The 26,402-nt window shown below is 41.0% G+C and overlaps 1 protein-coding gene across 1 annotated transcript in view; it reads right to left on the bottom strand.

Annotated features, from left to right (window-relative positions):
• The window catches only part of LOC125886329 (hemicentin-2-like), a 131,198-nt gene that overhangs the window by 6,267 nt on the left and 98,529 nt on the right, over positions 1-26,402 (bottom strand). The window contains exons 9-15 of the mRNA XM_049572443.1: positions 24,277-24,546; positions 23,497-23,754; positions 15,085-15,354; positions 4,744-5,013; positions 4,391-4,651; positions 428-688; positions 11-271 (exon numbers count right to left, since the gene is read on the bottom strand). Of these exons, the coding sequence (XP_049428400.1) occupies positions 11-271; positions 428-688; positions 4,391-4,651; positions 4,744-5,013; positions 15,085-15,354; positions 23,497-23,754; positions 24,277-24,546 (1,851 nt within the window). The remainder of the gene's footprint in view (positions 1-10; positions 272-427; positions 689-4,390; positions 4,652-4,743; positions 5,014-15,084; positions 15,355-23,496; positions 23,755-24,276; positions 24,547-26,402) is intronic.

Genomic DNA, 26,402 nt, shown 5'->3' with positions numbered 1-26,402 from the left:
AAAAACCTACCTGCCACAACAGTCAGATGTAAGGTGGAGATATGACGTCCTCTTGTGTTCTGGGCTTCACAGTAATAATTCCCACTGTGTTCAGCTCTGACGTCAGTGATGGTGAAGATCTGTCCTGATGCTTTTGGTGAGTCTTCATTGTCCTTGTACCAGGTATAGTTAGCTGCTGGGTTAGCATCACTGCTACAGGTCAGATTCACTGAACTGCCCTCCACTATCTCAGCAGAGGGACTCACTGACACAGAGGGAAGCTTTGGAGCATCTGGAGGAGAAATTATAATAATTTGTATTTAAATAACAGGAAGTTGTGGCAGCATCTGCAACTGGATAGCTGATGGTTTTTGACCAAATCTGGTTACCAGTAGTGAATAAAACTACCTTAGTAGTTATGCATTGCTTTTAAAAAAGTTTCACTTACATTTCACATTAATGAGGATGGATTCAAATATTGTCGCTAGCTCGTTCTCTGCTGCACAGTAATACTGTCCAGAGTCGGAGGACTGGATGGAGCTGAAGACGAGCTGTGGTTCTTCACTGAGAGGTCTGAGATTTATATTCTTCTTGTACCAGGTGTAGTTAGCTGCTGGGTTAGCATCACTGCTACAGGTCAGAGTCACTGAACTGCCCTCCACTATCTCAGCAGAGGGACTCACTGACACAGAGGGAAGCTTTGGAGCATCTGGAAGGAGTTAAAAAATAGGATGTATGGAGACAAATGTCATTAATGGGGCATTCTACTGATTTTGTGCAAAGTGCTGTCCCTTACCAAAAAAACAACAAATATAACAAAATTGAGTAATCAGACATAGATATTTACAAAGATTATGTTATGACCTATTTAAACCCAGGACATTTAATGAAAAAGTGATAAGATAAATATATACAAAATCACCATTTATAGGGTACTTTCTATTGGAAAGTAGCTGTCCCCAACCCTGACCTCTAAAATTCAATTCATGTAAATAACACTTAAAACGTTTTTCATATTTTTTTCAAAAGTGTAATTTAAAACATCTTTGTGATTAACTTTAAACAGAGCTTGAAAGATTTAGATGTATTGTGGGATTAATTTTTAAATTAAGAAACTATGTTAAAAAAAATAGTGTCACTTGTTTTCATGTCACTACCGAAACACAAGAGTTTTAATGCACTGGTTGAGTCTGGATCTTAGCCACACCCCTGAATTTCTGAGAAGGGGGGTAGTACTGCAACCCCGTCCTACATGTCTGCATGGTAAGTCGCTGACTCCCATCATTTTTTAAATAAATGTCTTCCAAAGTCTGAAAATCAGTGTGTAACTTTTAAAACTGTCACTACCGAACGCATGTTCTCTTCAATTATGTAAAAATTTGGGGGGTTGATGCAAAATATTATGTTTTTCTGTGTGAACAACTCTTCAAACATGTTCTTGTTAGCCATGTGACTGCTAGCATTCTTTAGTTATCCTGAAAAATAGCTAGGAATGTCACTATCGAAACCTATGGTAAAGTTTCGGTAGTGACATAATCATTTCAGTAGTGACATAATGGAATGGTCAGTAGTTAAACCCTATAATTTTGTGGTCCAGAGTACTATACTCTGTTCTACTCTGCTCTACTTTGCTCTACTCTGCTCTACTCTGCTCTGTTCTCTTCTACTCTGCTCTACTCTACTCTACTTTGCTCTACTCTGCTCTACTCTACTCTACTCTGCTCTACTCTGCTCTGTTCCACTCTGCTCTACTTTGCTCTACTCTGCTCTACTCTACTATACTCTGCTCTACTATACTCTTCTCTTCTCTACTCTGCTCTGTTCTCTTCTACTCTGCTCTACTCTACTCTACTTTGCTCTACTCTGCTCTACTCTACTCTACTTTGCTCTACTCTGCTCTACTCTACTCTGCTCTACTCTGCTCTGTTCCACTCTGCTCTACTTTGCTCTACTCTGCTCTACTCTACTATACTCTGCTCTACTATACTCTTCTCTTCTCTACTCTGCTCTACTCTACTATACTCTGCTTTACTATACTCTTCTCTTCTCTACTGTACTCTGCTCTGCTCTACTCTACTATACTCTGGTCTACTATACTCTTCTCTACTCTGCTCTGCTCTACTCTTCTCTTCTCTACTCTACTCTACTATGCTCTACTCTTCTATACTCTGCTCTACTATACTCTTCTCTTCTCTACTCTACTCTGCTCTACTCTACTGTGCTCTACTCTACGCTACTCTGCTTTACTATACTCTTCTCTTCTCTACTGTGCTCTGCTCTACTCTACTATACTCTGTTCTACTCTACTCTGCTCTACTCTACTCTACTCTGCTCTACTGTACTCTACTATGCTCTATTCTGCTCTACTCTACTGTGCTCTACTCTACTATACTCTGCTCTACTATACTCTACTCTGCTCTACTCTACTCTGCTTTACTATACTCTTCTCTTCTCTACTGTACTCTGCTCTCCTCTACTCTACTATACTCTGCTCTTCTCTTCTCTTCTCTACTCTGCTCTACTCTACTCTACTCTACTCTACTCTACTCTACTATGCTCTACTCTACTATACTCTGCTCTACTCTACTCTTCTCTTCTCTTCTCTATTCTACTCTGCTCTGCTCTGCTCTACTATGCTCTACTCTACTATACTATGCTCTACTATACTCTTCTCTTCTCTACTCTACTCTACTATGCTCTACTCTACTATACTCTGCTCTGCTCTACTCTACTCTACTCTACTCTACTCTACTATACAATACTCTGCTCTACTCTGCTCTGCTCTACTCTACTATACTCTGCTTTACTATACTCTCCTCTACTCTACTCTGCTCTGCTCTACTCTTTTCTTCTCTTCTCTACTCTACTCTACTATGCTCTACTCTGCTCTGCTCTACTCTTTGCTTCTCTTCTCTACTCTACTCTACTATGCTCTACTCTGCTCTGCTCTACTGTGCTCTACTCTACTATACTCTGCTCTACTATACTCTACTCTGCTCTTCTCTACTGTACTCTGCTCTCCTCTACTCTACTATACTCTGCTCTACTCTTCTCTTCTCTTCTCTTCTCTTCTCTTCTCTACTCTACTCTGCTCTGCTCTACTCTACTCTACTATGCTCTACTCTACTATACTCTGCTCTACTATTCTCTTCTCTACTCTACTCTACTCTGCTCTACTCTATTCTGCTCTGCTCTGCTCTGCTCTACTCTACTCTACTATGCTCTACTCTACTATACTCTGCTCTACTATTCTCTTCTCTACTCTACTATGCTCTACTCTATTCTGCTCTGCTCTATTCTATACTCTACTCTACTATGCTCTATTCTATTCTGCTCTGCTTTGCTCTCCTCTACTCTCCTATACTCTGCTCTATTCTGCTCTGCTCTGTTCTACTCTGCTTTGCTCTACACTATTATATTCTGCTCTACTATACTCTGCTGTGCTCTACTCTACTATATTCTGCTCTACTCTACTCTACTTTGCTCTTCTCTGCTCTACTTTGCTCTACTCTACTATATTCTGCTCTACTATACTCTGCTCTACTCTATTGTGCTCTACTTTGCTCTACTCTACTAAATTCTGCTCTACTATACTCTGCTCTACTCTATTCTGCTCTACTTTGCTCTATTCTACTATACTCTGCTCCACTATACTCTTCTCTACTCTATTCTACTCTGCCCTCTCAAAAATTAAATTGTTTTATTGACCACAAAACATTTGTCTTTGAATTTGTAATTCCCACCATAAGGCATACATTTGAGGAAATATGATGCAACCTTACCGAAACAGTATAATGGTCACTACCGAAACAGTACAGTCACTACCGAAACATTGGGTGTTTTTTAAAAAATAAAGTATATTGAGTTATCAACTAAATTATTATGATGCTAATCAGTTACATTTATGTTCTGTTTCATCAGTTATTAACTCTGAAATCAATCTGATCAGCATTATGCATTTTACAAAGAAAGATTGCATTTAGATTTTGAAGAATTCTATAATTTGAACCTCGAAATTTGTTAAAATATTAATTTTTATTGATTTAATTGTGAAAACCTTCAGTCAAAATTTGTAAAAATTTAAATCTTTAAACAAGGGAAGGAACAAGCATAACAGGTTGATATATATTTTTTTGTATAATATAATACTACATGTTTCGGTAGTGACAAATTTTGGGAAAAACATTCCAAAACAGTCTGAAAATACAATATAAAAATGTACAGTCATTTTACTAGATATGTGACCTTTACATATGGTACAATATATATAGGGACAAAGTTTTGGAAATAAAACATAATAAATTTCAAAATATTTCCAGCCTAACTTTGCACACATTTGGTAGAATGCCCCTAATTGAGTGTGCATGATTTGGAAGGACTTTGTATCCTGAAAAAATAAAATGTGACTTACACTGGACATCTATTAATATAGGTGAGGAGTTTATCTGTCCATATGGATTCTCAGACTTGCAGTTGTAGGACCCGCTGTCCTCAGAGCTGATGGAGGTGAAATGATAGATACCTTCTTGTCCTTGAGACAGTGTTTGGTTCTCCTTGTACCAGGTATAGTTAGCTGCTGGGTTAGCATCACTGCTACAGGTCAGAGTCACTGAACTGCCCTCCACTATCTCAGCAGAGGGACTCACTGACACAGAGGAGGCATTTGGAGCATCTGTATATGAATATAGGAGGAGCCAGGGATCAAACCACCAGTCTTCCAATTAGTAGATTTTCTCTGTTGCTTGCAAACTGTATTTTACTCACACTGCACATCAATAGAGATGAATTCAGACGTCCTCCTCCCCAGCTCGTTCTCAGCTGTACAGTAATACTGTCCAGAGTCAGAGGACTGGATGGAGCTGAAGACAAGCTGTAGTTCTTCACTGAGATATTTATGCTCTGGATTTGTACTCCTCTTGTACCAGGTATAGTTAGCTGCTGGGTTAGCATCACTGCTACAGGTCAGAGTCACTGAACTGCCCTCCTTCACATCAGCAGAGGGACTCACTGACACAGAGGGAAGCTGTGGAGCATCTGGAGGACAAATAAACATGCATTAACCTTCAACTGAGAATGTTATCATAAAACATGATCAGTTTTGTTTGTTGATGTTTTGCTTCCTAAAGAGAATCAGGAAGAAATGAAGGAAAGTCAAACAGAATACATTCTCTTTTGTTTTTAATGTTTGATCATTGTCACTGTCCAGGGTGCTGATCCTGGAGCTCACTGTCCAGGGTGCTGATCCTGGAGCTCACTGTCCAGGGTGCTGATCCTGGAGCCCACTGTCCAGGGTGCTGATCCTGGAGCTCACTGTCCAGGGTGCTGATCCTGGAGCTCACTGTCCAGGGTGCTGATCCTGGAGCTCACACTTAACCGTGGTCATGAGATTTTAAAGACTCTGTGTTGCTTGTGCGCTTTATTCCAGTTACACACCTTGAAAGTAGCATTGTTTCCTATTTTCCTTTTTTATTTCTAAGTATCTTCTGATGATTTCTTTCTGGGATAAAATTGTCCCCAATTCCTATTTGTGTGCAGCTAAAGAATAAAACTATGAATTAACTGAATGACTGAAATATCAGTTTGAATAAAAGAACCAAAGAGAAGTGAACTCACACACTGAAGGAGAGGGGAACATCTCGTATCCTTTTATAGCACAAGAATAGTTGTCGGAAGGATTTACTGGATGTGGATGAAAATAAACTTTCTCATTTTCAACTTTCAGTTCATTCTTGTACCAGACGTAAGACGAACGATCAGGCAGCTGACACTTGTTGTGACATGTCAGCTCTGTCCAGGTAGAATTCTGCTTGACTGTTGATCTCCTCACATGTACCTGGAGCTGTGGCTCTGTGATTAACCAACAGAGACAATATTTTAGAAGCAACTGGCAGGAACACATGCATGCACTGATAGTTATTCTTCCTCGATATTACACATTTCAAACTAACTATCTTCCAGTGAAAACATTACCTGTGACAGACAGAGTGACTCCAGGTTGACCCCAGTATTTTCCACCTGGTTGGTTTGTTATGAACCTGAACTTGTACACAGCTGAGTCGCTCTCTCTCAGGTCTGTGATTCTCAGAGTGCAATCATTCTTATTACAGTGATCATACACACGACCTGAATACTGTGGGTCTGTTTTCAGATCCACAAAATCAATATCAGTCCTTGTCGTAAACCAGAATGTTTTTACAGCTGCAGTATTGTGGCCATTTATTCTGGATGGGTATCTGTAGCTGCAGTGTATTTCCACTGTTGTTCCTTTGAAGGCACAGATCTCAGTAGAGGTGTAAGTCACTCCCCAGCCTTTTTCACCCCGCATCGCTGTAACACAGAGCACATCAGGAACCACAATCAGATCAGAGAATATTTTGTGGGAGTGCTTCAGTGTGTAAACTGAAGCTGAAATTAAGGTTTCTATTTTTTAAATGTTAAATGTTAAATCGTCTACATGCATGCTGCGTCTTGTCTCTCTGCACCACAGTGCTTTATGATGTATAATCAATGCAGTTTCCTGTACTCATTTATGATTTGATAGACTGGCCATTTGTGTATTTCTGTGTTCAAGGCCATGCTGGGTAAATGTTCCCCATATACAGTGGAGAGCGGGATGAGTTGAACCAGGGGGGGTGGCAGGGGTGATTCAGCCTTTCCCAGCTGACAGGACAAATACATCATCTGTCTTAAAACATCCCTGTTTTGTGTTAATGTTAATATGCTGATTATGATCTTGTAGAGATGTTTATTGTCACCCTGGTTGTACAAGTACAATGATATAACTATATATGATATGAGCTATATTTGCTGAGAGGCTTCAATAAAGAAAACAGTAATCAGAAATATTATAGCTGATACAGACTGTGGCTGTATAACATGACAGAATAGCTCACTCTCCAAAGAACAGACAAATGGTGCATCTCTTTAAATGTTGCTGCTGCAAGGAATTGTGGGACGGCACTGTCACCTTTCTTTTGTAAAGGATATTCTTGTACACTGTACGCTGCAGGAAATAAGACAGGAAGCACTGCTGCTATCGAGGTACTTGTGAGTCAGTTCACTCAGTTAGAAACCGTCTCAAACAAAAAGCACACACACACACACACACACACACACACACACACACACACACACACACACACACAACCACACAGGCACAGATATGTCTCTCATATTAAAGACACGTGCAGTCATGACACAGAACACTCACTAAAAGGCTCCACCAGATGGCGTTATGGTAGCTAACGACTGTAGGTAAACTCACACACTGTAGGAGAGGAGGAGTTCTCATGTCCTGTTACAGCACAGGAATAGCTGCTTGCAGGATCATAAATGTCGTCTGTCAAAGAAAGATACTTTGGTCCCCACATTTTCTGTCTATTCTTGTACCAGATGTAGCGAGGAGGACCAGGCAGGTGACAGCTGCTGTGACACTTCAGCTCTGCCCTGATGTAAGACGTGTGGACCTCTGATCTGCTCACCTGCACCTGGAGATCTGAACACGTGAAAGAGGAAAAGCAGTCTTCACTTTCGAGTATACTGAGAGAAAGAAAGAAAAGATGAGCACTTGTAAGTAATCAAATAAATACTGAGATGGAAATGTTACCTGTGACAGACAGAGTGACTCCTGGTACACCAGTATATCTCCCATCTGGTTGGGTTGTTAGAAATCTAAAATAGTACTCAGCTGAGTCGCTCTCTCTCAGGTCTGTGATGGTCAGAGTGCAGAGGTTGTTTCCACAGTGATAGTGCACACGACCTGAATACTCCGGGTCCGTTCTCAGATCTACATAAACACCATTACTCTCTTTCGTGTACCAGAATATTTTCTCAGCTGGATTAACAGGATATATTGTGGATGGGTATGTGTAGCTGCAGTGTATTATCACTGTGGATCCTTTTAAGGCACAGATCTGAGGAGGAGTGTAAGTCACTCGCCAGCCATTTTCACCCTTCATCACTGTAACACAGGAGAAACCACAAGCAGATTCACGACAGCATCAGAAAACTGACTTCATCTACCTCATCTGTGTTTCTAGAACTGCACTTCTTTTCAGATTCTTTACCCATTGGAGTGGACAGAAAAAATAACACGTGACAAGGTACAGAAATACACCATAACAATATATTTTTGTGTGTTTGTAAGATAATAGGGCACTGAACAGATTAATAATTCCAGAAAGATTTAATGTGAAAATATGACAAAATCCACAAACAGCTGAGACCTAACAATCTGGATACAGACATTTATACATCCAAGAAGAAGTACGGAGTGCACTTACGAGGTCCAGTGTTTTAAGGATAGGCAGTGCGTCACTTTAACGGTCAGATCTAGAAACATGGTGACCTACGGATCATCGAATAGCTAAATGAATTTAAGGTTCTTGCTTAAACTCACAGAGACGTAGAAACACAGTACCTGGCAGAGTGAGGAGAAGGACGACAAAAGTGAGACTCATAGCTGCTCCTCTCATCTCGCTGTGTGTCTTCAGAGACGATAAGACATGTCTGCGGGTAAATCACATACAGCAGTCACATCACAGAACACTTCATGTGAAGGGAAGTGGTCTTGACAAGATAACTTGTGCATGTGGTCTGAAAGCAGAAGACAGAAGTCAAGCTGTTAAAAATACTCCACACTTCCTTCCTGTTGACATTATTTACATACGGCTTGAGCCAGAAGACTGAACTCAAGGCAAAGAAAGTAACTTGTTTTAGCACACTATGAACCTCTTTATATATCTATTAAAGAAACTAGTTTTAAACACCATTTAAAGAGACTTAAAAAAAAAACAAAACATGGGCACAATTTAGGGCCTAAAAAAGTATTACAGTAGTGGTGAAAGGCAGATAAAAAGCTGGTTCAAAAAGTGGCCGAACAAACCTTCCACGAGGAGATTAGCATAAACCCACCTCTTCATATCTTTGCAGTTGAGGAAACCAATGCAGGAAACCAATAAAGATAAGATAAGAGACTTGACTGATCCCCGGGGGGAAGTTCACGAGTTAGCGCAGCACAAGAGACAGACTGAGAGGGAAGTGAATGAGGAACGACTGCACTCTAGAAAATAAAAGAAACAAAGACAATAAAATGGAGCAGCGCTGCAGCTCAGACACTGCTGCCACTCAGCCTCACTTTGCTCACTGTGTCATCACTGCACTTTGTAATTTGTCACCAGTTTTTTCATTTTGCTTTATCACAGGCAGTTCTTTAAATGACTGTGATTGGCAGAGACTCTTTGATTACACACAGATGCTGGATATCATGTTCTGCTGCTGCTCACCTAAAGGTGGGGCCTTATTCACAAACCTGTCGAGGCTAAAAGTTTCTCCTAAAGTACTCTTAAAATAAGAGTCAAAAGAGCTGTGAGTCCTAACTTTAAGACTTGCAATAATCTGGTCTGAGAGTAATTCCCAAAGTGTTTCAGCTCTGATGGTAGCTCTTAAATCTGCAGGTGGATTATGAGCGAATGGAAGCCTGGGCTCAGACCTGCAAAAGGCCCCAACACCTCTCCTTCACAGGAGCAAGACACACAGACTTTGTCTTTGTTATGCATCTTTTTTTGGTTTTGTATCTTTGTGGTAATTTTGTGTGTGGTAGTTTTGCATCTCTTTGTAGTTATTTATCTCTTGTAGCTAATTCTTTCTCGTCATCTTTGTGTTGTTTTGCCCCTTTTTGTTGTTTTTGTTGTGTCTCTTTGCATCTCTGTGTGTCTCCTTTTGGTCATTTTGAGTCTCCTCCTGGTTGGTACACGTTAAATAAAGTGACATTTTGCAGGTGAAGGCCAGAGGGCCCCCCTAAGACTTTGGGCCCCTGGGCCTGTGCCTGGTAAACTCCTTCAGTAATCCATGCCTAAATCTGAGAGGCAGTCCAGAGGACTCCTGTTCACTTCAGTAAGCTGCTGCAGGTAATCCAAACAATCAAAGGGAAACAATGCAGTAACACCTGATAGTTTGCAGGGCTAATAACTTGGGATATGGAGTCCATTTTCATCCAACACACTCGTCACAACACAATTTGCTCGACAGTTTCTAACGTGTACATTAAACACTGACCAGCTGCAATAAATAGCAGTATAATAGCAATATTTGATTTCATGGACTCAGACCGCTCACCTCTACTAGTCCTCCTAAACAGCACCCTCTAGTGCCACTGAGTAGATTATTATCTAGTCTTAAACCCAGTGCTGTTTAATCAGAGCAGAAGACAAATGAGATGTTAAAGGGTTAATAACAAACACAAAAGACTGCACAACAAACACTGTTCAAATGACCTATTACCAAAAAGACACTAACTCATCAGGCCAAACAACACGAGTAAGAGGGGAAGAAAAGAAAAGATCTTAACTGCTTTGATGCATTTTTTTAATTAAGCGAGATGAAACAATAAAGCACAAGTACAAAATGTAAATGTAAATACATGGAGTTAAAAGTACAAACAAATACAAAACAAAAACACTTCAGATATGTGTATAAAGAAGACAGGGATGTAAATAACTCATGAGCAGGTGAAGTGTAGAGATAATTCACAAAATAAGCATAAGGATTCTGATAAATGACACTTGACTCAACAATAAAACCAGCTGTGTTCAAACTGGTAAAACATAAAATCAAATAAAAAAGAGGAAACAAGGAAAAGATGGTAAAGATATATTGTGTACAGAATGAGAGAAATGTACTTGACAGGATGATGGAAGTTGTCTGTTATCAGTAAAATAGAACTCACTACTAATATCTAGTGGCAACAGTTGGAAACTGCAACTATCAGCAAACATGTTCCCCTTCAACAGGGAAGCAGCAAAATAATAATATTTAATAAGCTGTAACTTATAATACATAAGAGATCTCAGGTGTGATTTGTCACCACGGAGACATTTTGCAGTCCTTCCATGTCACAGTTTAAACTTTGAGGTCTGCACTGCCTCTCTGTAACTACATTTACATGCACAAAATATTCTGGATTTTTCCTTTTATTCTAAAGAAGACAATATTCCTACTAAACTGTTCATGTACATGGCTAATGAAAATGAATATCCCACTTATATTCCTGTAAACATGCAGCCATGCAGACTGTCAGTGACAATCAGGGCCCATATTCTTAAAGCTTCCAACGTACAAAGAGTTGCTCCAAAGTACAAAATTGAAATACCAAGAAAATTCTAAAAATTGTGACATTTTCTCATTTTTCCTTGTAACTTCGTAAAGATGAAAATTATTCACAAAGCATCTTAGCCCTGCTTATGAATCCTCCTCATGCCAGGTGATCTTGAAGGCTGAAATCAGGTGTGATCAAATGAACCACACACTCATTTTCAAGGTCTCAGTAATTATCCCGTAATTTTGAAAAAGCAAAAGTTGTTTTCTTGTGATAAATTATCTCAAGAATCAACATGCATTAAACCAAACAAAATAATGAACTTGTGATCTTGATGTAACTGCATTAAAAAAAACTCGGCTTCCGTAGTACGTTGAATTCATGAATTTGAGTTTCTCTAAGATGTAGAATTGTCTCTTTGTACATTCTTGAGACCCATCCTGAGAAATGTGTTTGAAAAATCAAAAGTTACCCGATTATATATCTGACATATCAGACTGTAAATGCAATGCCTGCTGTGGTCATCTGGTTTTGTTGACTGTGCTGTACAATGCAGCTGGATCCTCTCCACCTCCCCGACCTCTGGTTCTGTAGACAGTATCAAATAACATCATTCTAATTATATACAAACAAACTAACAATAGAGAGCAGGAAAATGCAACACATTCATTTCACAGTTATGTCATTTTACTTGTAGTGAGGATAATGTTGGTGTGTGAGGAGCTGCTCACCTCGGGGCAGTTCTGGCACTGTTGAACTTGACAGTAGCGTACTCAACGTCTTCTCGTTGCTCCGTGTGTCTGAGGGGCTGAGCTGGTCTCATGTTGGAGTAGAGAGGATCTGCCTGGTTGGAGAAATGGATGCTGGCATACTGAAGGTCACCCTGCTCCTCTGGCTGTGTCTGACCAGGTAGACATCACAGAGACAACATTTATTTTAAATAAGGCAGAGGATTACAACCAGGACAGAAAAAGTCAAAGCAACAGCAGCTGTTGTAATAATGTGTTTAATATCACTGCTTCACCAACATGCTGCTGTATGACAGAAGAAGAGGAAAGGACAGAAAGCAGGTGAGACTCTGAAAGTACCAGGAGTTTAGGCCCCGTCCACATGTAGACAGTTTTTTTCAAAAATGGAAATTTTCATCCAAAGTTTAAATCAGAAAATTCTGTCCACACAATCTTTGTTCTACAAAATATCTCTGTTTACTCAAGAACACAAAAACGGCCCCAAACACTCGTCAGCGTTAGCTATCTTCGATGGTCTCCCCCATCACAAAGGTCGTGTACAGACAACCTTCATCAGAACACCTACTGGAGATCTCATCACCGTTGATTCTCCTTCGGTATAACAAAGAAACAGTCGTGCTTTGTACATGCTAAAGGTTTCCTTCTACTCCTCATCAACAACCCATTTCTCAAAAGTGTCCCACCATCTGCTGGTTAGACTGCACCTGATCCCAAACTATGCCTGATCCTTTGTTTCTGGCAGACTTTAAAATCCGGATGCCAAAGCAGACGAAATAACACTGGGTGCAGCAGCAACACATTCTCATCCCAAGTCGTCACATGTCGCTTTGTCAGTGGACATTCATGTCTACATATTATGCACTTGGTATCCTCCTGCGTCTGCTGTTGATGTTTCAGGACGCTGCAAGCTACAATGGGACGTCAAGAAAAGCAGGTGGCTAGGTTTAGGCTACAACAACACATGATTTGGCTCTACATTCATACAGGAAGCAAACACCAGGTTCCTGGGTTAAAGTCCAGGGTTTATTGGAGCCATCTATCACCACACCCACCCACCCACCCTATAGGGACTGTCCAGCTCCTTATATCACATCGTTACTGGCAGCATTTCAAATTGATGCTGTCCGGCGGTGTACCATTCCCCCATGACAGGTGCTGTCTGGATGCATTATAAACTGAGTCGGGGAAAATATCTGTTAAGAAAAAACAACAAAAAACTGTAAATGTGTAGACAAGACCTTGGTCACATCCAAGACAAGAGACGAATCAAAGAGAGCATGATAGAAATTAACATCTGTGAAGAAGGATGTGAAAAGAGCAACATGAGGTCCCTCTCAGTCAGATGAGTGGTTGACTCAGCAGTGTGAATGAACAGGAACCAGAATTTATTTTCTTCCTGAATAATAAACGTCACTTTTCTCACCTGTTCCCTGTTGTCTGCTCTCTCTCCAGGCTCAGACGAGTCCCTGGAAGCTCTCTTTTTTCTGGTCCGGAGAATCAATTGAAAAAAATTAAAAAATCATTCAAAGTTTTAGGTCTGACAAACTGACTTTCAGTGATTTAACAAACAATGATTCGGTCAAAACAGAAGTGCTCACCTGATCCACAGGAACACAGCGAGGAGTATGACAGCCAGGAGAACAACAGTGATTGTTCCAGCAGCTACTAACTTCCCTGCTCCTGAGGAACTACGATCTAAACAAAACACAGTTAATCAGGGTGTTACAGCATGTTTGGGCCCATTCGCCCCACAGAGTAATATATGACCAAACAGTGCATGTATTACATCATGGTGAAAGGGATAGTGCACCCAAAAATGAAAATTCAGCCATTATCTACTCAACCATATGCCGAGGGAGGCCCAGGTGAAGTTTTAGAGTCCTCACATCACTCCAACTAGATTTCCTGCCCTCGCTGAAAACATGAATGTAAAACTTACCTGCCACAACAGTCAGATGTAAGGTGGAGTTATGACGTCCTCTTGTGTTCTGGGCTTCACAGTAATAATTCCCACTGTGTTCAGCTGTGACGTCAGTGATGGTGAAGATCTGTCCTGATGCTTTTGGTGAGTCTTCATTCTCCTTGTACCAGGTATAGTTAGCTGCTGGGTTAGCATCACTGCTACAGGTCAGAGTCACTGAACTGCCCTCCACTATCTCAGCAGAGGGACTCACTGACACAGAGGGAAGCTTTGGAGCATCTGGAGGAGATTTAGACAGACCTGTGTCATTTAGGCTTGAGCAGTATCATGGTGTTACAGTATATCAGGGTATTTAGAAATCCCAAATGTAGGACTGTCAGTGCTATCAAAAATACAGATGTTCCTCTTTCTTTCATCTCATACAGAGGTGCTGTATTAAGGTGACGTATTAATAATCAGGTGAATCAGGTGATATTGATAGTGCACAGCATGCCCGATTTGCCTATTTGTACTTACACTGAACATCTACTGATAGAGATGACCTGATCTGTCCATATTGATTCTTAGACGTGCAGGAGTAGATTCCTCTGTCCTCAGAGCGGATGGACTTGAAATAGTAATTTCCCTCTGGTCCCTGAAATATTGTGTGGTTCTCCTTGTACCAGGTATAGTTAGCTGCTGGGTTAGCATCACTGCTACAGGTCAGAGTCACTGAACTGCCCTCCACTATCTCAGCAGAGGGACTCACTGACACAGAGGGAAGCTTTGGAGCATCTGGAGGAGAAATGAGAGACAACTTATCAATCTTTGTTTACACACCAGTTTTTAGGTATGGACTGCCACAAGCCAGGAGGAGCAACACAATTATTGTGGTTACTATGTTATTTACCTACTTCAGACATTGTGAGACAGGCTGTTGTCTCCTCTATAAAGCTAACTGACGGGCTACAGTAACCAATAATAGACCTGTATGTGGAACTTGGCCACACATTACCTCATCATGGCCCTTTTGAGTGAAGAAACTTAGTGCTCTCCTACATGGATTACCAGAGACCCCCCTTCTCTTCCCTGCCACCAATCATTTTTGTCTTAAATCCTATAAAGCAACCTGTAGCAAACCTATATAGAACAGAACACCTGAGAAGAATAGTAATACAGCTCTAGATTTGGAAGCTTAAGACCTCCTTTGAAATTGTTTTACTCAACCTATACCTCAGTGAACTGCAGCAGCAGACTGTGAATGTGAAACAATCAGAGCCATCAGCCTGGCTGGGTAATAAAGCTTTAAAATGTAGTCATTAGTTGCATGATGCTTTTTGAATTAGCAGTGTTTTACTCACATTTCACATCTATAGAGATGTAATAAGACGTCCTCCTCCCCAGCTCGTTCACAGCTTTACAGTAATACTCTCCAGAGTCAGAGGACTGGATGGAGCTGAGGATGAGCTGTGGTTCTTGTCTCTGAGGATGATGGAATAAATTTCCATTCTTCTTGTACCAGGTGTATTTAGCTGCTGGGTTAGCATCACTGCTACAGGTCAGAGTCACTGAACTGCCCTCCACTATCTCAGCAGAGGGACTCACTGACACAGAGGGAAGCTTTGGAGCATCTGGAGGAGAAAAACATAAGAACATTGAATTTAAAAATGAATTTGTGTGTCTGAGGATGAAGGAAATGAAGCTGGTTCAGTGTGTTTGGACACTGTCATGTCTACTGATGATCTCTGGTTGGTAAATTAGCTAAATGAGAGCATTAAACAATTTAACACAGACGTGTCAGTGCAATGGCTTAGAGGCTCCAGCAGATGGTGATATAACAGTAGAAGACTGGAAGTAAACTCACACACTGAAGGAGAGGGGAAGTTCTCACATCCTTTTACAGCACAGGAATAGCTGTCTGCAGAACCATAACTGAAGTCTACATAAGGAGATGTGCCTTCTTTTATTTTCTGTCCATTCTTGTACCAGATGTAGGAAGTATGACGAGGTAAATAACGACTGCTGTGACACTGAAGGTGAGAAGATGAAGATGATCTGCTGACCTTGAGATCTAAGTCTGTGTAGAAGGAACAGAAATATTAATTGTGTTAATACATACATGCAATTAAACATTTGAATGGGAATTGTTAAATATTCCAGTGAGAATGTTACCTGCGACAGACAAAGTGACTCCAGGTTCACCAGTATAAGCATTGGGATGGTTTGTTGTGAACCTGAACTTGTACACAGCTGAGTCGCTCTCTCTCAGGTCTGTGATTCTCAGAGTGCAGTCATTCTTTATCTCATCACAGACATACTGCACACGACCTGAATACTGTGGGTCTGTTTTCAGATCCACAAAGATGGAAATAAACCAGAATGCTTTCTCAACTTTGGTATCAAGGCCATTTATTCTGGATGGGTATCTGTAGCTGCAGTGTATTTCCACTGTTGATCCTTTTACAGCACAGATCTCAGTAGAGGTGTAAGTCACTCCCCAGTCATCCTGACCCTGTATCACTGTAACACAGAGCACATCAGGAACCACAATCAGACTCAGTGACTTCAGTAAACAATCAGTCAATAAGACAACGTTAATTAAAGTACTGATGTGATTTGGGGAAAGATAACCTGGACAAGCTTTAAAGTCCTCAATTATCAGACTGATCATCTGCAGTCATTGTCATATAATGTTCCACATGATGCATCTAACTAGAATATAGACTTTTCTGTGTGTTTCAGCTTTGTTCAGTTAATTTTAAAAAAGACTGTCAAGTCACTGACATTCCTGTTTTTAGGAGGCTGTGGTGCACTTTTTAAACCTAGCAAGAAGGTAGTGGTATCCTGTTAAACTAGACATGTCAGCATAGCTTGTCAGAAACGGGGCTAAAATATGTTCCAAGTTTAGACATTTTCAAAGGAGTCACTTGAACTCTCACCTCAAGATATCTAAATGAAAATGGTTTCTATGGGAACCCACGAGTCTCCCCTAAACTTCAGAAGGCTTGTTGCCAGTAAATGTTTTGCCGTTATAAGACAATGCACATCAGGTAATTTGCATCATTAACTGTGAAATCAGAAACCAAAGTATATCAGTGTGCAATTCCTTAACTCTCCATATTGACATAGTTTTCATCTAAACTATAAACTACAACAGCAGAATAGAATTCCTGAGATTCACTTATCGCTTTTAGTTTTGGTGTGTCACACCAACATTTCAGTGGCCCCATCTGACCACCCTTATGAACACTTTCTGGGCGCGCCACTGGTGGTAGTACATACTGTAAGTATTCACAGTGTTTGCACAGTTACACAGTCAGTGCTAAAGAAGAGTGGAAGACGTGCACATGCTGTCTAGAGTTAGTCTCTATGTGCACTGAGGCAGGACATTATCCAGTGTGAAGCTGCAGTGAAGAGAACAGGAATGTTTTTGGACCTGAGACCTTTAATGCAGTTTACTGACCAGGACAAGAGGAGAAATATAAATTATTAGAGTCAGTGCTTTTCTTTGTTAGTTTCCTCTCTGTTCACTCTGTGGTCAGGTTGCTGCTGAGTGTGAAAACTAAAAATAACTGCAGAGCACTGAGGCGGAGGAAACTGTATGGAGGTATTTTTGTGTCTTTTTGCTGCAATCATATGAAACTGTTTTGAGAGCATATTTCTTGAACTGCAATCAAAAATCAAGTTTGTAAGTAAAAACGTGTGATCATTTTGCTTGCAGATCAGTCCTCTTTGCTTGCGAGTTAAAGTTTTGCTTGCAAGTTCAACTGCACTTAATGGGCGGGGCCTACGCTGATGGATGAGAGAAGAGTTTCTATTGGTGGGTTTGACGTGGCTACATAGAGAGCGGGCTACACCCACGATTCCCTCTCTCCCACTGGAAACGCTCGACAGTCGGCATTACTGCTACATCCCGGGGCATTGACAGTACTGACCGTTAAGCTGTAGAATAATTCTGCCAGCTAAACAAAAGCAATCTACATGCACCAGTTCAAATAAAACATTCTTGCTATTATTAGGCCTATAGTCCAAGTTGACTCACTACTAAAATCCCACATCCTGTGTTAAATACAATGTGTCTTAACTATATTTACAATGAAGCTTGATTCTGCACTCTGCACTTAGCCCGTGTGTGAATGTTTACTGTTGCTATGGCAACAAGTGACAGTTGACGTTAGCGTCAGTTAGCTTAGCTCATTCGTCTGTCAAACAGTAACCCATAAAATTCTAATTCAACGTATTTAAACAAAATCAACAACAGCTACCAACAGTTACAGTCCTTCCAACCTTAGCTAATGTGTTGTCACAGGTTAGACTGTCAAAATTAAAGTCGTAACAGCTGAGGATCTACGTTAGCATTAGTGACGGTTGCATCCACTCGTTTGCAGTTACCTTACGTTACAGTTCCCTCAAACAATATCACGAAGCACAGTACAAACCATATAAACAAATTATCTATTAAGGGTACACTACTGATTATTTTTATTGTTTTTATTTTCCGCACTTCCCTATTCCAACTGTATTGACTCTGACTTCTGATTGGTTAAAATGGCCTTTCCGTTAGAGGTTACATCGCCACCTACTACTTTGGCATGTATATCATATTTTTTTATCACACCACTCGTGTGGACGAATCTTTTTTTGGAAACCAGAGCCTGAAAAACTTCGGTTTCAGAATTGATTTTCACCACAGCTTCTGCACTGAATTCCCTGTGAACTACAGAACTCCCATGTTGCTTTGCAAGCGTACTAGGCTGATGAGTAGAATTTAAGAAACAGGCTAAATAACATGATGTTGCACACTCTTGTACAGTAGGTGGCGGTATGCACCTTTAAATTGTTTGCAATCCGCCAACCGAGAGAAGAAGGAGAAAAAAAGCTTTGCAAGCTGTCATTCCTATTGAGACTGGCCAATAGAGACGTGTCTTACAGCTTTCAGTTTAGGCCCCGCCCACCAGGTTGAACTTTTTATTCACAAAACTTTTTGACTTGCAAATGAAAAGAAATGGCTCGCAAACAAAACTTTAGGATTTGCATTTTTTAATCAATCATTTACAACATTTTTTGATTGCAAAACCTACTCTGTTTGATTGAATAATAAAGAAACAAATGCAGCTCCATAAAACTGTTTATAGTAGCTTTAATTCAAAGATAAGATAAAAGCCAATCAGTACTATCGACACAGAACACGGAAATATCACACTGAGCTCACAGAATACAGAAGGAACTAGCAGGGTTTGGTGCAGATGATGACACGATGATGATATAAGAAAAGTTGAGACAATATAACTTGATTTCACTGTGAGACCAATATCCCTCCAAAACACTTCACCATGATAAAAGTAGCTGCAGATAGAAACTAACTGTCGGCCACTTGAGCTGTCGCCTCTGCAACCAGGGTGGACTTTAGAACTGATTAAACAAACCAAGACCCTATGCATATGGGCTGTTTCCACACTTGCACACAAAAGTAATATTTGTAATGTTTCTGGGAAGCTTTCCTTTCACACAACTCTGATCTGCTTATTTCCACATGTGACCTTCAGTCCCACATTTTCCCACATTCCCCTCTTTTAATGTGATGAATGTAACTGTAGATCTACAGTACCTGACACAGAGAGGAGGAAGACGACAAATCCTCTGGCTGCTGCAGTCAGACTCATAGCTGCTCCTCTCGTCTCTCTGTGTGAGACAATAAAACCTGTCAGTAGATAAAATAATGCTCACAGCAGGTAAACAGCATCAGTTACATCAATAAACTGTTTCTACTCACAGTGAAGAAGGACGTCGTCTTCAAAGATGCCTCTCCTCTGTTGACAATAAGCAGAAGTTAGATATCAGACTGTTAAACGTCTACATTTCCTTCCTGGTTAGATTATTAACATGCAAGATGAGACAAATTCAGTGGTCAGAAGGCTAGAGAGGCGTTACATGAATTCAAGTCTATTTACTAAATAAATACCCACAAAACAACAAAGTTGGGTTGTTTTAAATAATGTAGTTTAAACAATAGAATTATGATATCAAAGCTGTTTTGCTGCAAACATCCGACCGACACCACAAGAGAGCATTCATAAAGAGAAAAGAAAAACAGACAGACAGTTCATCTCTATGTGCGCCACAGGATGTCACACAGTCTGCAGCTGTAGTGACAGAACAGGAACGTATTCAACCTGTGAACCATGAGGCAGTTTTATTGAACAGGATGGAATGAAGAGTATTAGTTAAAAGAAGGGATGGAAAATGATGTGCATTTTGTTTTCTCAGTTGGTTTCTTCTCTCATCACTCTGTGGTCAGGTTGCTTCTGTTTTCAGAGAAATGCAGAACACTGAGAGGTGAGAAACTCACATGCCTGTTAGAGTTAACCAAACATGATCATGTCTTCTGACCACTCAAAGTGCTTTTCACACTATGAGTCACACCCATTCATACACTAGTGGCCAAGGCTACCATACAAAGGTGCAAGGTGCCACCTGCGACTCTTTTTTTTCACACACTAAGGGTCCGTCCCAATACTCACACTTCCCATCAAAATTGGCCCTCGCCCTTGTTTTTGCGTGTTCCTGTGAAGGGCTAGGGTGTCCCCAACTTTAGGGAAGTGCTTTTCAGCCCTTAAAATCTCCACTTAATTTGAAGGGCCGTGCGATGCACACTTATGAACCCATCTCAACTGAAGGGAAGACTGAATTTCCCAGGATGCATTGTGAAACTATCCAGCCAGGCGAGTTTTCCAGGAAGATGGCAGCCTCCATGAGAAAGCTGTCGCACAACTGTAAGTACTATTTTCGCAAATAAGCATGCGATTATGTTTCTGCATATGCATTGTTATCTGTAAGCGCTGAGTTAGAATATGAATGCTTGAAAACTGCTAATTCACGATGTAGCCGACATGAATATCTACAGAGTTCTCTGTGAAGCCATTAACGCTGCACACATTTAGGTAGTTTTATTGATATACATGATGAGCGTGCCTGCATTTACACAACCACTTTACAACCACTGGAGCCGACATTTTGGAAATGAGTGCAAGAAGCCTACGTCGACGATACATGTGGCGTAGGTGAACACGTCTGTTACGCTAACTTGCATGAAGTGGCGTCCCAATTCGTAGGTAAAATTCCCTACCCCTCAACACTATCCCTTCGTAGTTGAGGGCAATCTATCTGGCGAGTGCACCTGAAACCAACGGGTGAGGTTGAGGGAAGAGAATTGGGATCTGCATTCTTCAGTATCAGTATCTTGTTCAAAGATGGTTCAGTTGTGGATAAACTGTGTGTAGAGAAGTCCTACATTCAAATTAGAAAATAAAACAACCAAACACAACAAGACTCACCCTATATTTAGGAAACCACCCAAAAACCTACCTGCATGTCTAGATACCACTGGAGGTAAAAGAGAAAATATGTCTATTTGTAATTTGGGTGAACTGACCCTTTAAAGCAGACAGTGGAGGGAGCACTCAGAGTGATGAAGCCTGAATGTGTCACACTGAAGCTTCCCCACTAGAGGACAGTGAAACATCACAGATACTGAATCAGCACCCTGAAACAACACTTTACCATCCATCACTGGTTGATGACTCAAATTTAAATTCACTCCTGGTTCATGTTCACATTTTATCAGTAAAACCTTTGGCAGTTTAAGTCTTTTACCCACAACACTTGATTTGAAGCATCAGAGGTCCAGATTAAGTTCAGAGAGTGTCAACAGTAAACTCTTTGAAACAACTTGTGTTAGTGAAACAAAGGTGCATCATCAGGGTGTTGCACAAGTTGTTGTTGAAGCTGACTGTTTACTTGAATCAGACACAGGAACACTTTGAAAAGAAGCTGATGAGGATTTTTCACAATATATTTATTATGTAGAATTTCATGATAACATTTTCCATAACAAATTCAATGTCTACACTTGTGTAATATAACTGTATAGGTAGAAATAAGCTTGCATAGTTTAAGCAGTGAGTTATAAGTCAGTGAGTCACACAGCACCTGACCATCAGCTGATCTAAACTATAAATCATGTTTGACACCTGGACATGATTCAGTTCAAGCTGCCAACACCACATTCTTCTAAACGTTGTGCTACATGCTGCTGCTGACTGCCTGTGCTGCTGACTCCTACCTGCTGCTGCTACTGAAAACTGACATTAAGTTAAAGGCTGAATGGACCTAACAGGTACAGGCCCAGGGGCTCCAAGGCCTCCATCTACAAAGTGTCACTCAGAGTAACACACACCAACCAGGAAGGGACTAAAAATGATGCCAAGCAGACACACACAAACAGAAAAAGAGGCAAAGTCACGACAAAGTCTGTGTTTTGATCCAGTGTAGGAGAGGTGGTGAGGCCTTTTGCATATCTGTGCATATTGTCTCATAATGGACCTACAAGTAAATGTATCCACTTCTCCCACATCCTCCACAGCCTCACTCTCCACACTGATATTTCCATGCCGTACTACTTTGTTTCCATCAGGTGAGTCCCGCCTCTGGTTCAACTGCATCTGAAGACAATCACATAAAACTTGTGTAAAGTTATGGTTGGAACTGTGACTATAAATCTGAAGTGGGCCTGTTTTATTTGATGCAGGAGGCTCTAACCTGACTGGACTTCACACCAGGTCTTCCTGCTCCTCTGTGTCTTCTGTCTGTGCTGCAGCGTCTGAGACGTTCTCATACGCAGGACATGAGTCTAACTGATGGAGAGAGACCACAAAATGAGGCTTATTCATGAAACCTGCATATATTAAGAGTTTTATTTGATTTCACTGATTTGCTGAAAGTTTGTTTTGGCCAAATTCTTTACTGGTTCCTACTCAGCAAGTTGTGTTTTAAACATGAATTTGCTTCACATCTCCTTCATGTTCAAGTGTTTTTATGAGCCAAGTTATTATAACTGTGATATAGAGGAAGTTTTGTCAACAGGGCCTCTCTTTCTCTCTCACCTCTATCTCTACAGGTTTCTGTGCTTCAGTGGTGAAGCTCAGAGTTTTCTTCTTCCTGGATCCAGTCAACAACAAATACAGAAGGTTAGAACAAAATAAAGAGCAGTGACTGAACTGATGGATTTTTATTGTCTTACCTCGTCCACAGACTCAGGAGAAGCAGAAGAGTCAGCACCAAGACCACCAGAGTCAACCTGATGATATTCATTACTGAATGATCTAGAAATATACACAGATATGTGATACAACTCATTAGTAGGATTATTTTGATAAATCACTTTGCCATGTCATTCTGTCTGTTAGTCAGTCAGTGTCATCTACCTCTGACAGGACCTGCCACAACAGTCAGATGTAAGGTGGAGTTATGACGTCCTCTTGTGTTCTGGGCTTCACAGTAATAATTCCCACTGTGTTCAGCTGTGACGTCAGTGATGGTGAAGATCTGTCCTGATGCTTTTGGTGAGTCTTCATCCTCCTTGTACCAGGTATAGTTAGCTGCTGGGTTAGCATCACTGCTACAGGTCAGAGTCACTGAACTGCCCTCCACTATCTCAGCAGAGGGACTCACTGACACAGAGGGAAGCTTTGGAGCATCTGGAGGAGATTTAGACAGACCTGTGTCATTTAGGCTTGAGCAGTATCATGGTGTTACAGTATATCAGGGTATTTAGAAATCCAGAATGTAGGACTGTCAGTGCTATCAAAAATACAGATGTTCCTCTTTCTTTCATCTCATACAGAGGTGCTGTATTAAGGTGATGTATTAATAATCAGGTGAATCAGGTGATATTGATAGTGCACAGCATGCCTGATTTGCCTATTTGTACTTACACTGAACATCTACTGATAGAGATGACCTGATCTGTCCATATTGATTCTTAGACGTGCAGGAGTAGATTCCTCTGTCCTCAGAGCGGATGGACTTGAAATAGTAATTTCCCTCTGGTCCCTGAAATATTGTGTGGTTCTCCTTGTACCAGGTATAGTTAGCTGCTGGGTTAGCATCACTGCTACAGGTCAGAGTCACTGAACTGCCCTCCACTATCTCAGCAGAGGGACTCACTGACACAGAGGGAAGCTTTGGAGCATCTGGAGGAGAAATGAGAGACAACTTATCAATCTTTGTTTACACACCAGTTTTTAGGTATGGACTGCCACAAGCCAGGAGGAGCAACACAATAATTGTGATTACTATGTTATTTACCAACTTCACAGTCTACAGTAACCAATAATAGACCTGTATGTGGAACTTGGCCACACATTACCTCGTCATGGCCCTTTTGAGTGAAGAAACTTAGTGCTCTCCTACATGGATTACCAGAGACCCCCCTTCTCTTCCCTGCCACCAATCATTTTTGTCTTAAATCCTATAAAGCAACCTGTAGCAAACCTATATAGAACAGAACATCTGAGAAGAATAGTAATACAGCTCTAGATTTGGAAGCTTAAGACCTCCTTTGAAATTGTTTTACTCAACCTATACCTCAGTGAACTGCAGCAGCAGACTGTGAATGTGAAACAATCAGAGCCATCAGCCTGGCTGGGTAATAAAGCTTTAAAATGTAGTCATTAGTTGCATGATGCTTTTTGAATTAGCAGTGTTTTACTCACATTTCACATCTATAGAGATGTAATAAGACGTCCTCCTCCCCAGCTCGTTCACAGCTTTACAGTAATACTCTCCAGAGTCAGAGGACTGGATGGAGCTGAGGACAAGCTGTGGTTCTTGTCTCTGAGGATGATGGAATAAATTTCCATTCTTCTTGTACCAGGTGTAAGTAGCTGCTGGGTTAGCATCACTGCTACAGGTCAGAGTCACTGAACTGCCCTCCACTATCTCAGCAGAGGGACTCACTGACACAGAGGGAAGCTTTGGAGCATCTGGAGGAGAAAAACATGAAAACATTTCATTTGAAGACGTGTCAGTGCAATGGCTTAGAGGCTCCAGCAGATGGTGATATAACAGTAGAAGACTGTAAGTAAACTCACACACTGAAGGAGAGGGGAAGCCTCCACATCCTTTTACAGCACAGGAATAGCTGTCTGCAGAATCATAACTGAAGTATACATAAGGAGATGTGTCTTCCTGTATCTTCTGTCCATTCTTGTACCAAATGTAGGAAGTATTACGAGGTAAATAACGACTGCTGTGACACTGAAGGTGAGAAGATGAAGATGATCTGCTGACCTTGAGATCTAAATATGTGTAGAAGGAACAGAAATATTAATTGTGTTAATATACATGCAATTATACAGCAATTGAAGTGAATTTTTAAATATTCCAGTGAGAATGTTACCTGTGACAGACAGAGTGACTCCAGGTTTACCAAAAAATATTCCATCTGTTTGGTTTGTTATGAACCTGAACTTGTACACAGCTGAGTCGCTCTTTCTCAGGTCTGTGATTCTCAGAGTGCTGTCATTCCTAATCTCATCACAGTCATACTGCACACGACCTGAATACTGTGGGTCTGTTTTCAGATCCACATACACGCCATCCTTCATATCAATAAACCAGAATGCTTTCTCAACTTTGGTATCAAGGCCATTTATTCTGGATGGGTATGTGTAGCTGCAGTGTATTTCCACTGTTGATCCTTTTACAGCACAGATCTCAGTAGAGGTGTAAGTCACTCCCCAGTCATCCTGACCCTGTATCACTGTAACACAGAGCACATCAGGAACCACAATCAAAATCAATGACTTCAGTAAACAATCAGTCAATAAGACATAAAAGTACTGATGTGATTTGGGGAAAGATAACCTGGACAAGTCCTCAATTATCAGACTGATCATCTGCAGTCATTGTCATAAAATGTTCCACATGATGCAACCCTGTGGCTCCGGCCAGCGAGGGGGTTTCGCGATAATTTACCGTGAGAAGTGGAAAGTCTTGCCGGTGTCTGTTCCTGACTTCAGCTCCTTTGAATCTACTGTGTGTCTGGACCTATTCCCACCATCACTGCAACTGTTCACCATCCCCCCCAAACCAAATACTGACTTCTTAAATGACTTTGCTGCTCTACATACACACACCTCTCCAGGCTTTCACCAGACACTAAACTGCTGGGAGACTTCAACATTCACATGGACTATATCAGTAACTCTCTTACAAGAGACTTTAAATCCTGCCTTGAGAGCTTTGGCTTTCAGCAGCACACTGATGTCCGCACTCACTCTAAGGGTCACATCTCAGACTGCTCTGGTGTCTGCCCCCTCGACTGCACAGCAAACAAACTCCCTGTAACTGACCATTTCCTCCTCTCATTTAACATCAAACTCCCTCTCTCCACCACTAAGCTCGTCTGTCTCATTTCTTTCCGTAATATTAAGGATAGTAATTAAGATTCTCTCTCCTCTTGTACTGATTCCCTCATGGACACTCACAATTCAACCACCCTTGAAGAACTGGTTTCACTCTATAACACTGGACTTCACCATAATCTGTTCTAATGAGGTAAGGTAACACCAAGTTATAGGGATGCGCAGAGACGTTATTAACTGTATCTGTATTTGTATCTGTTCAACCAGCCAAATTTCCTCTATCTGTATTTGTATTCGGATAAAAATACAAATACAGATCCCTGCCATCATCTACTGCTCTCTCTCCACTGGAACTGTTGCTGCATCCAAACAGCTGCAATAACCCCAACACTGAAAAAACCTGGTGCTGATCTGACCGACTTCAGTAACTTAGGTCCTGTTTCTAACTTACCCTTCATCTCCAAAATTCTTGA

Source organism: Epinephelus fuscoguttatus, linkage group LG3 (genome assembly GCF_011397635.1).
Source record: "Epinephelus fuscoguttatus linkage group LG3, E.fuscoguttatus.final_Chr_v1".
NCBI lineage: Eukaryota > Metazoa > Chordata > Actinopteri > Perciformes > Serranidae > Epinephelus > Epinephelus fuscoguttatus.
Note: the sequence above shows the minus strand (reverse complement) of the source record. Positions and strands in the feature narration are given on the sequence as shown.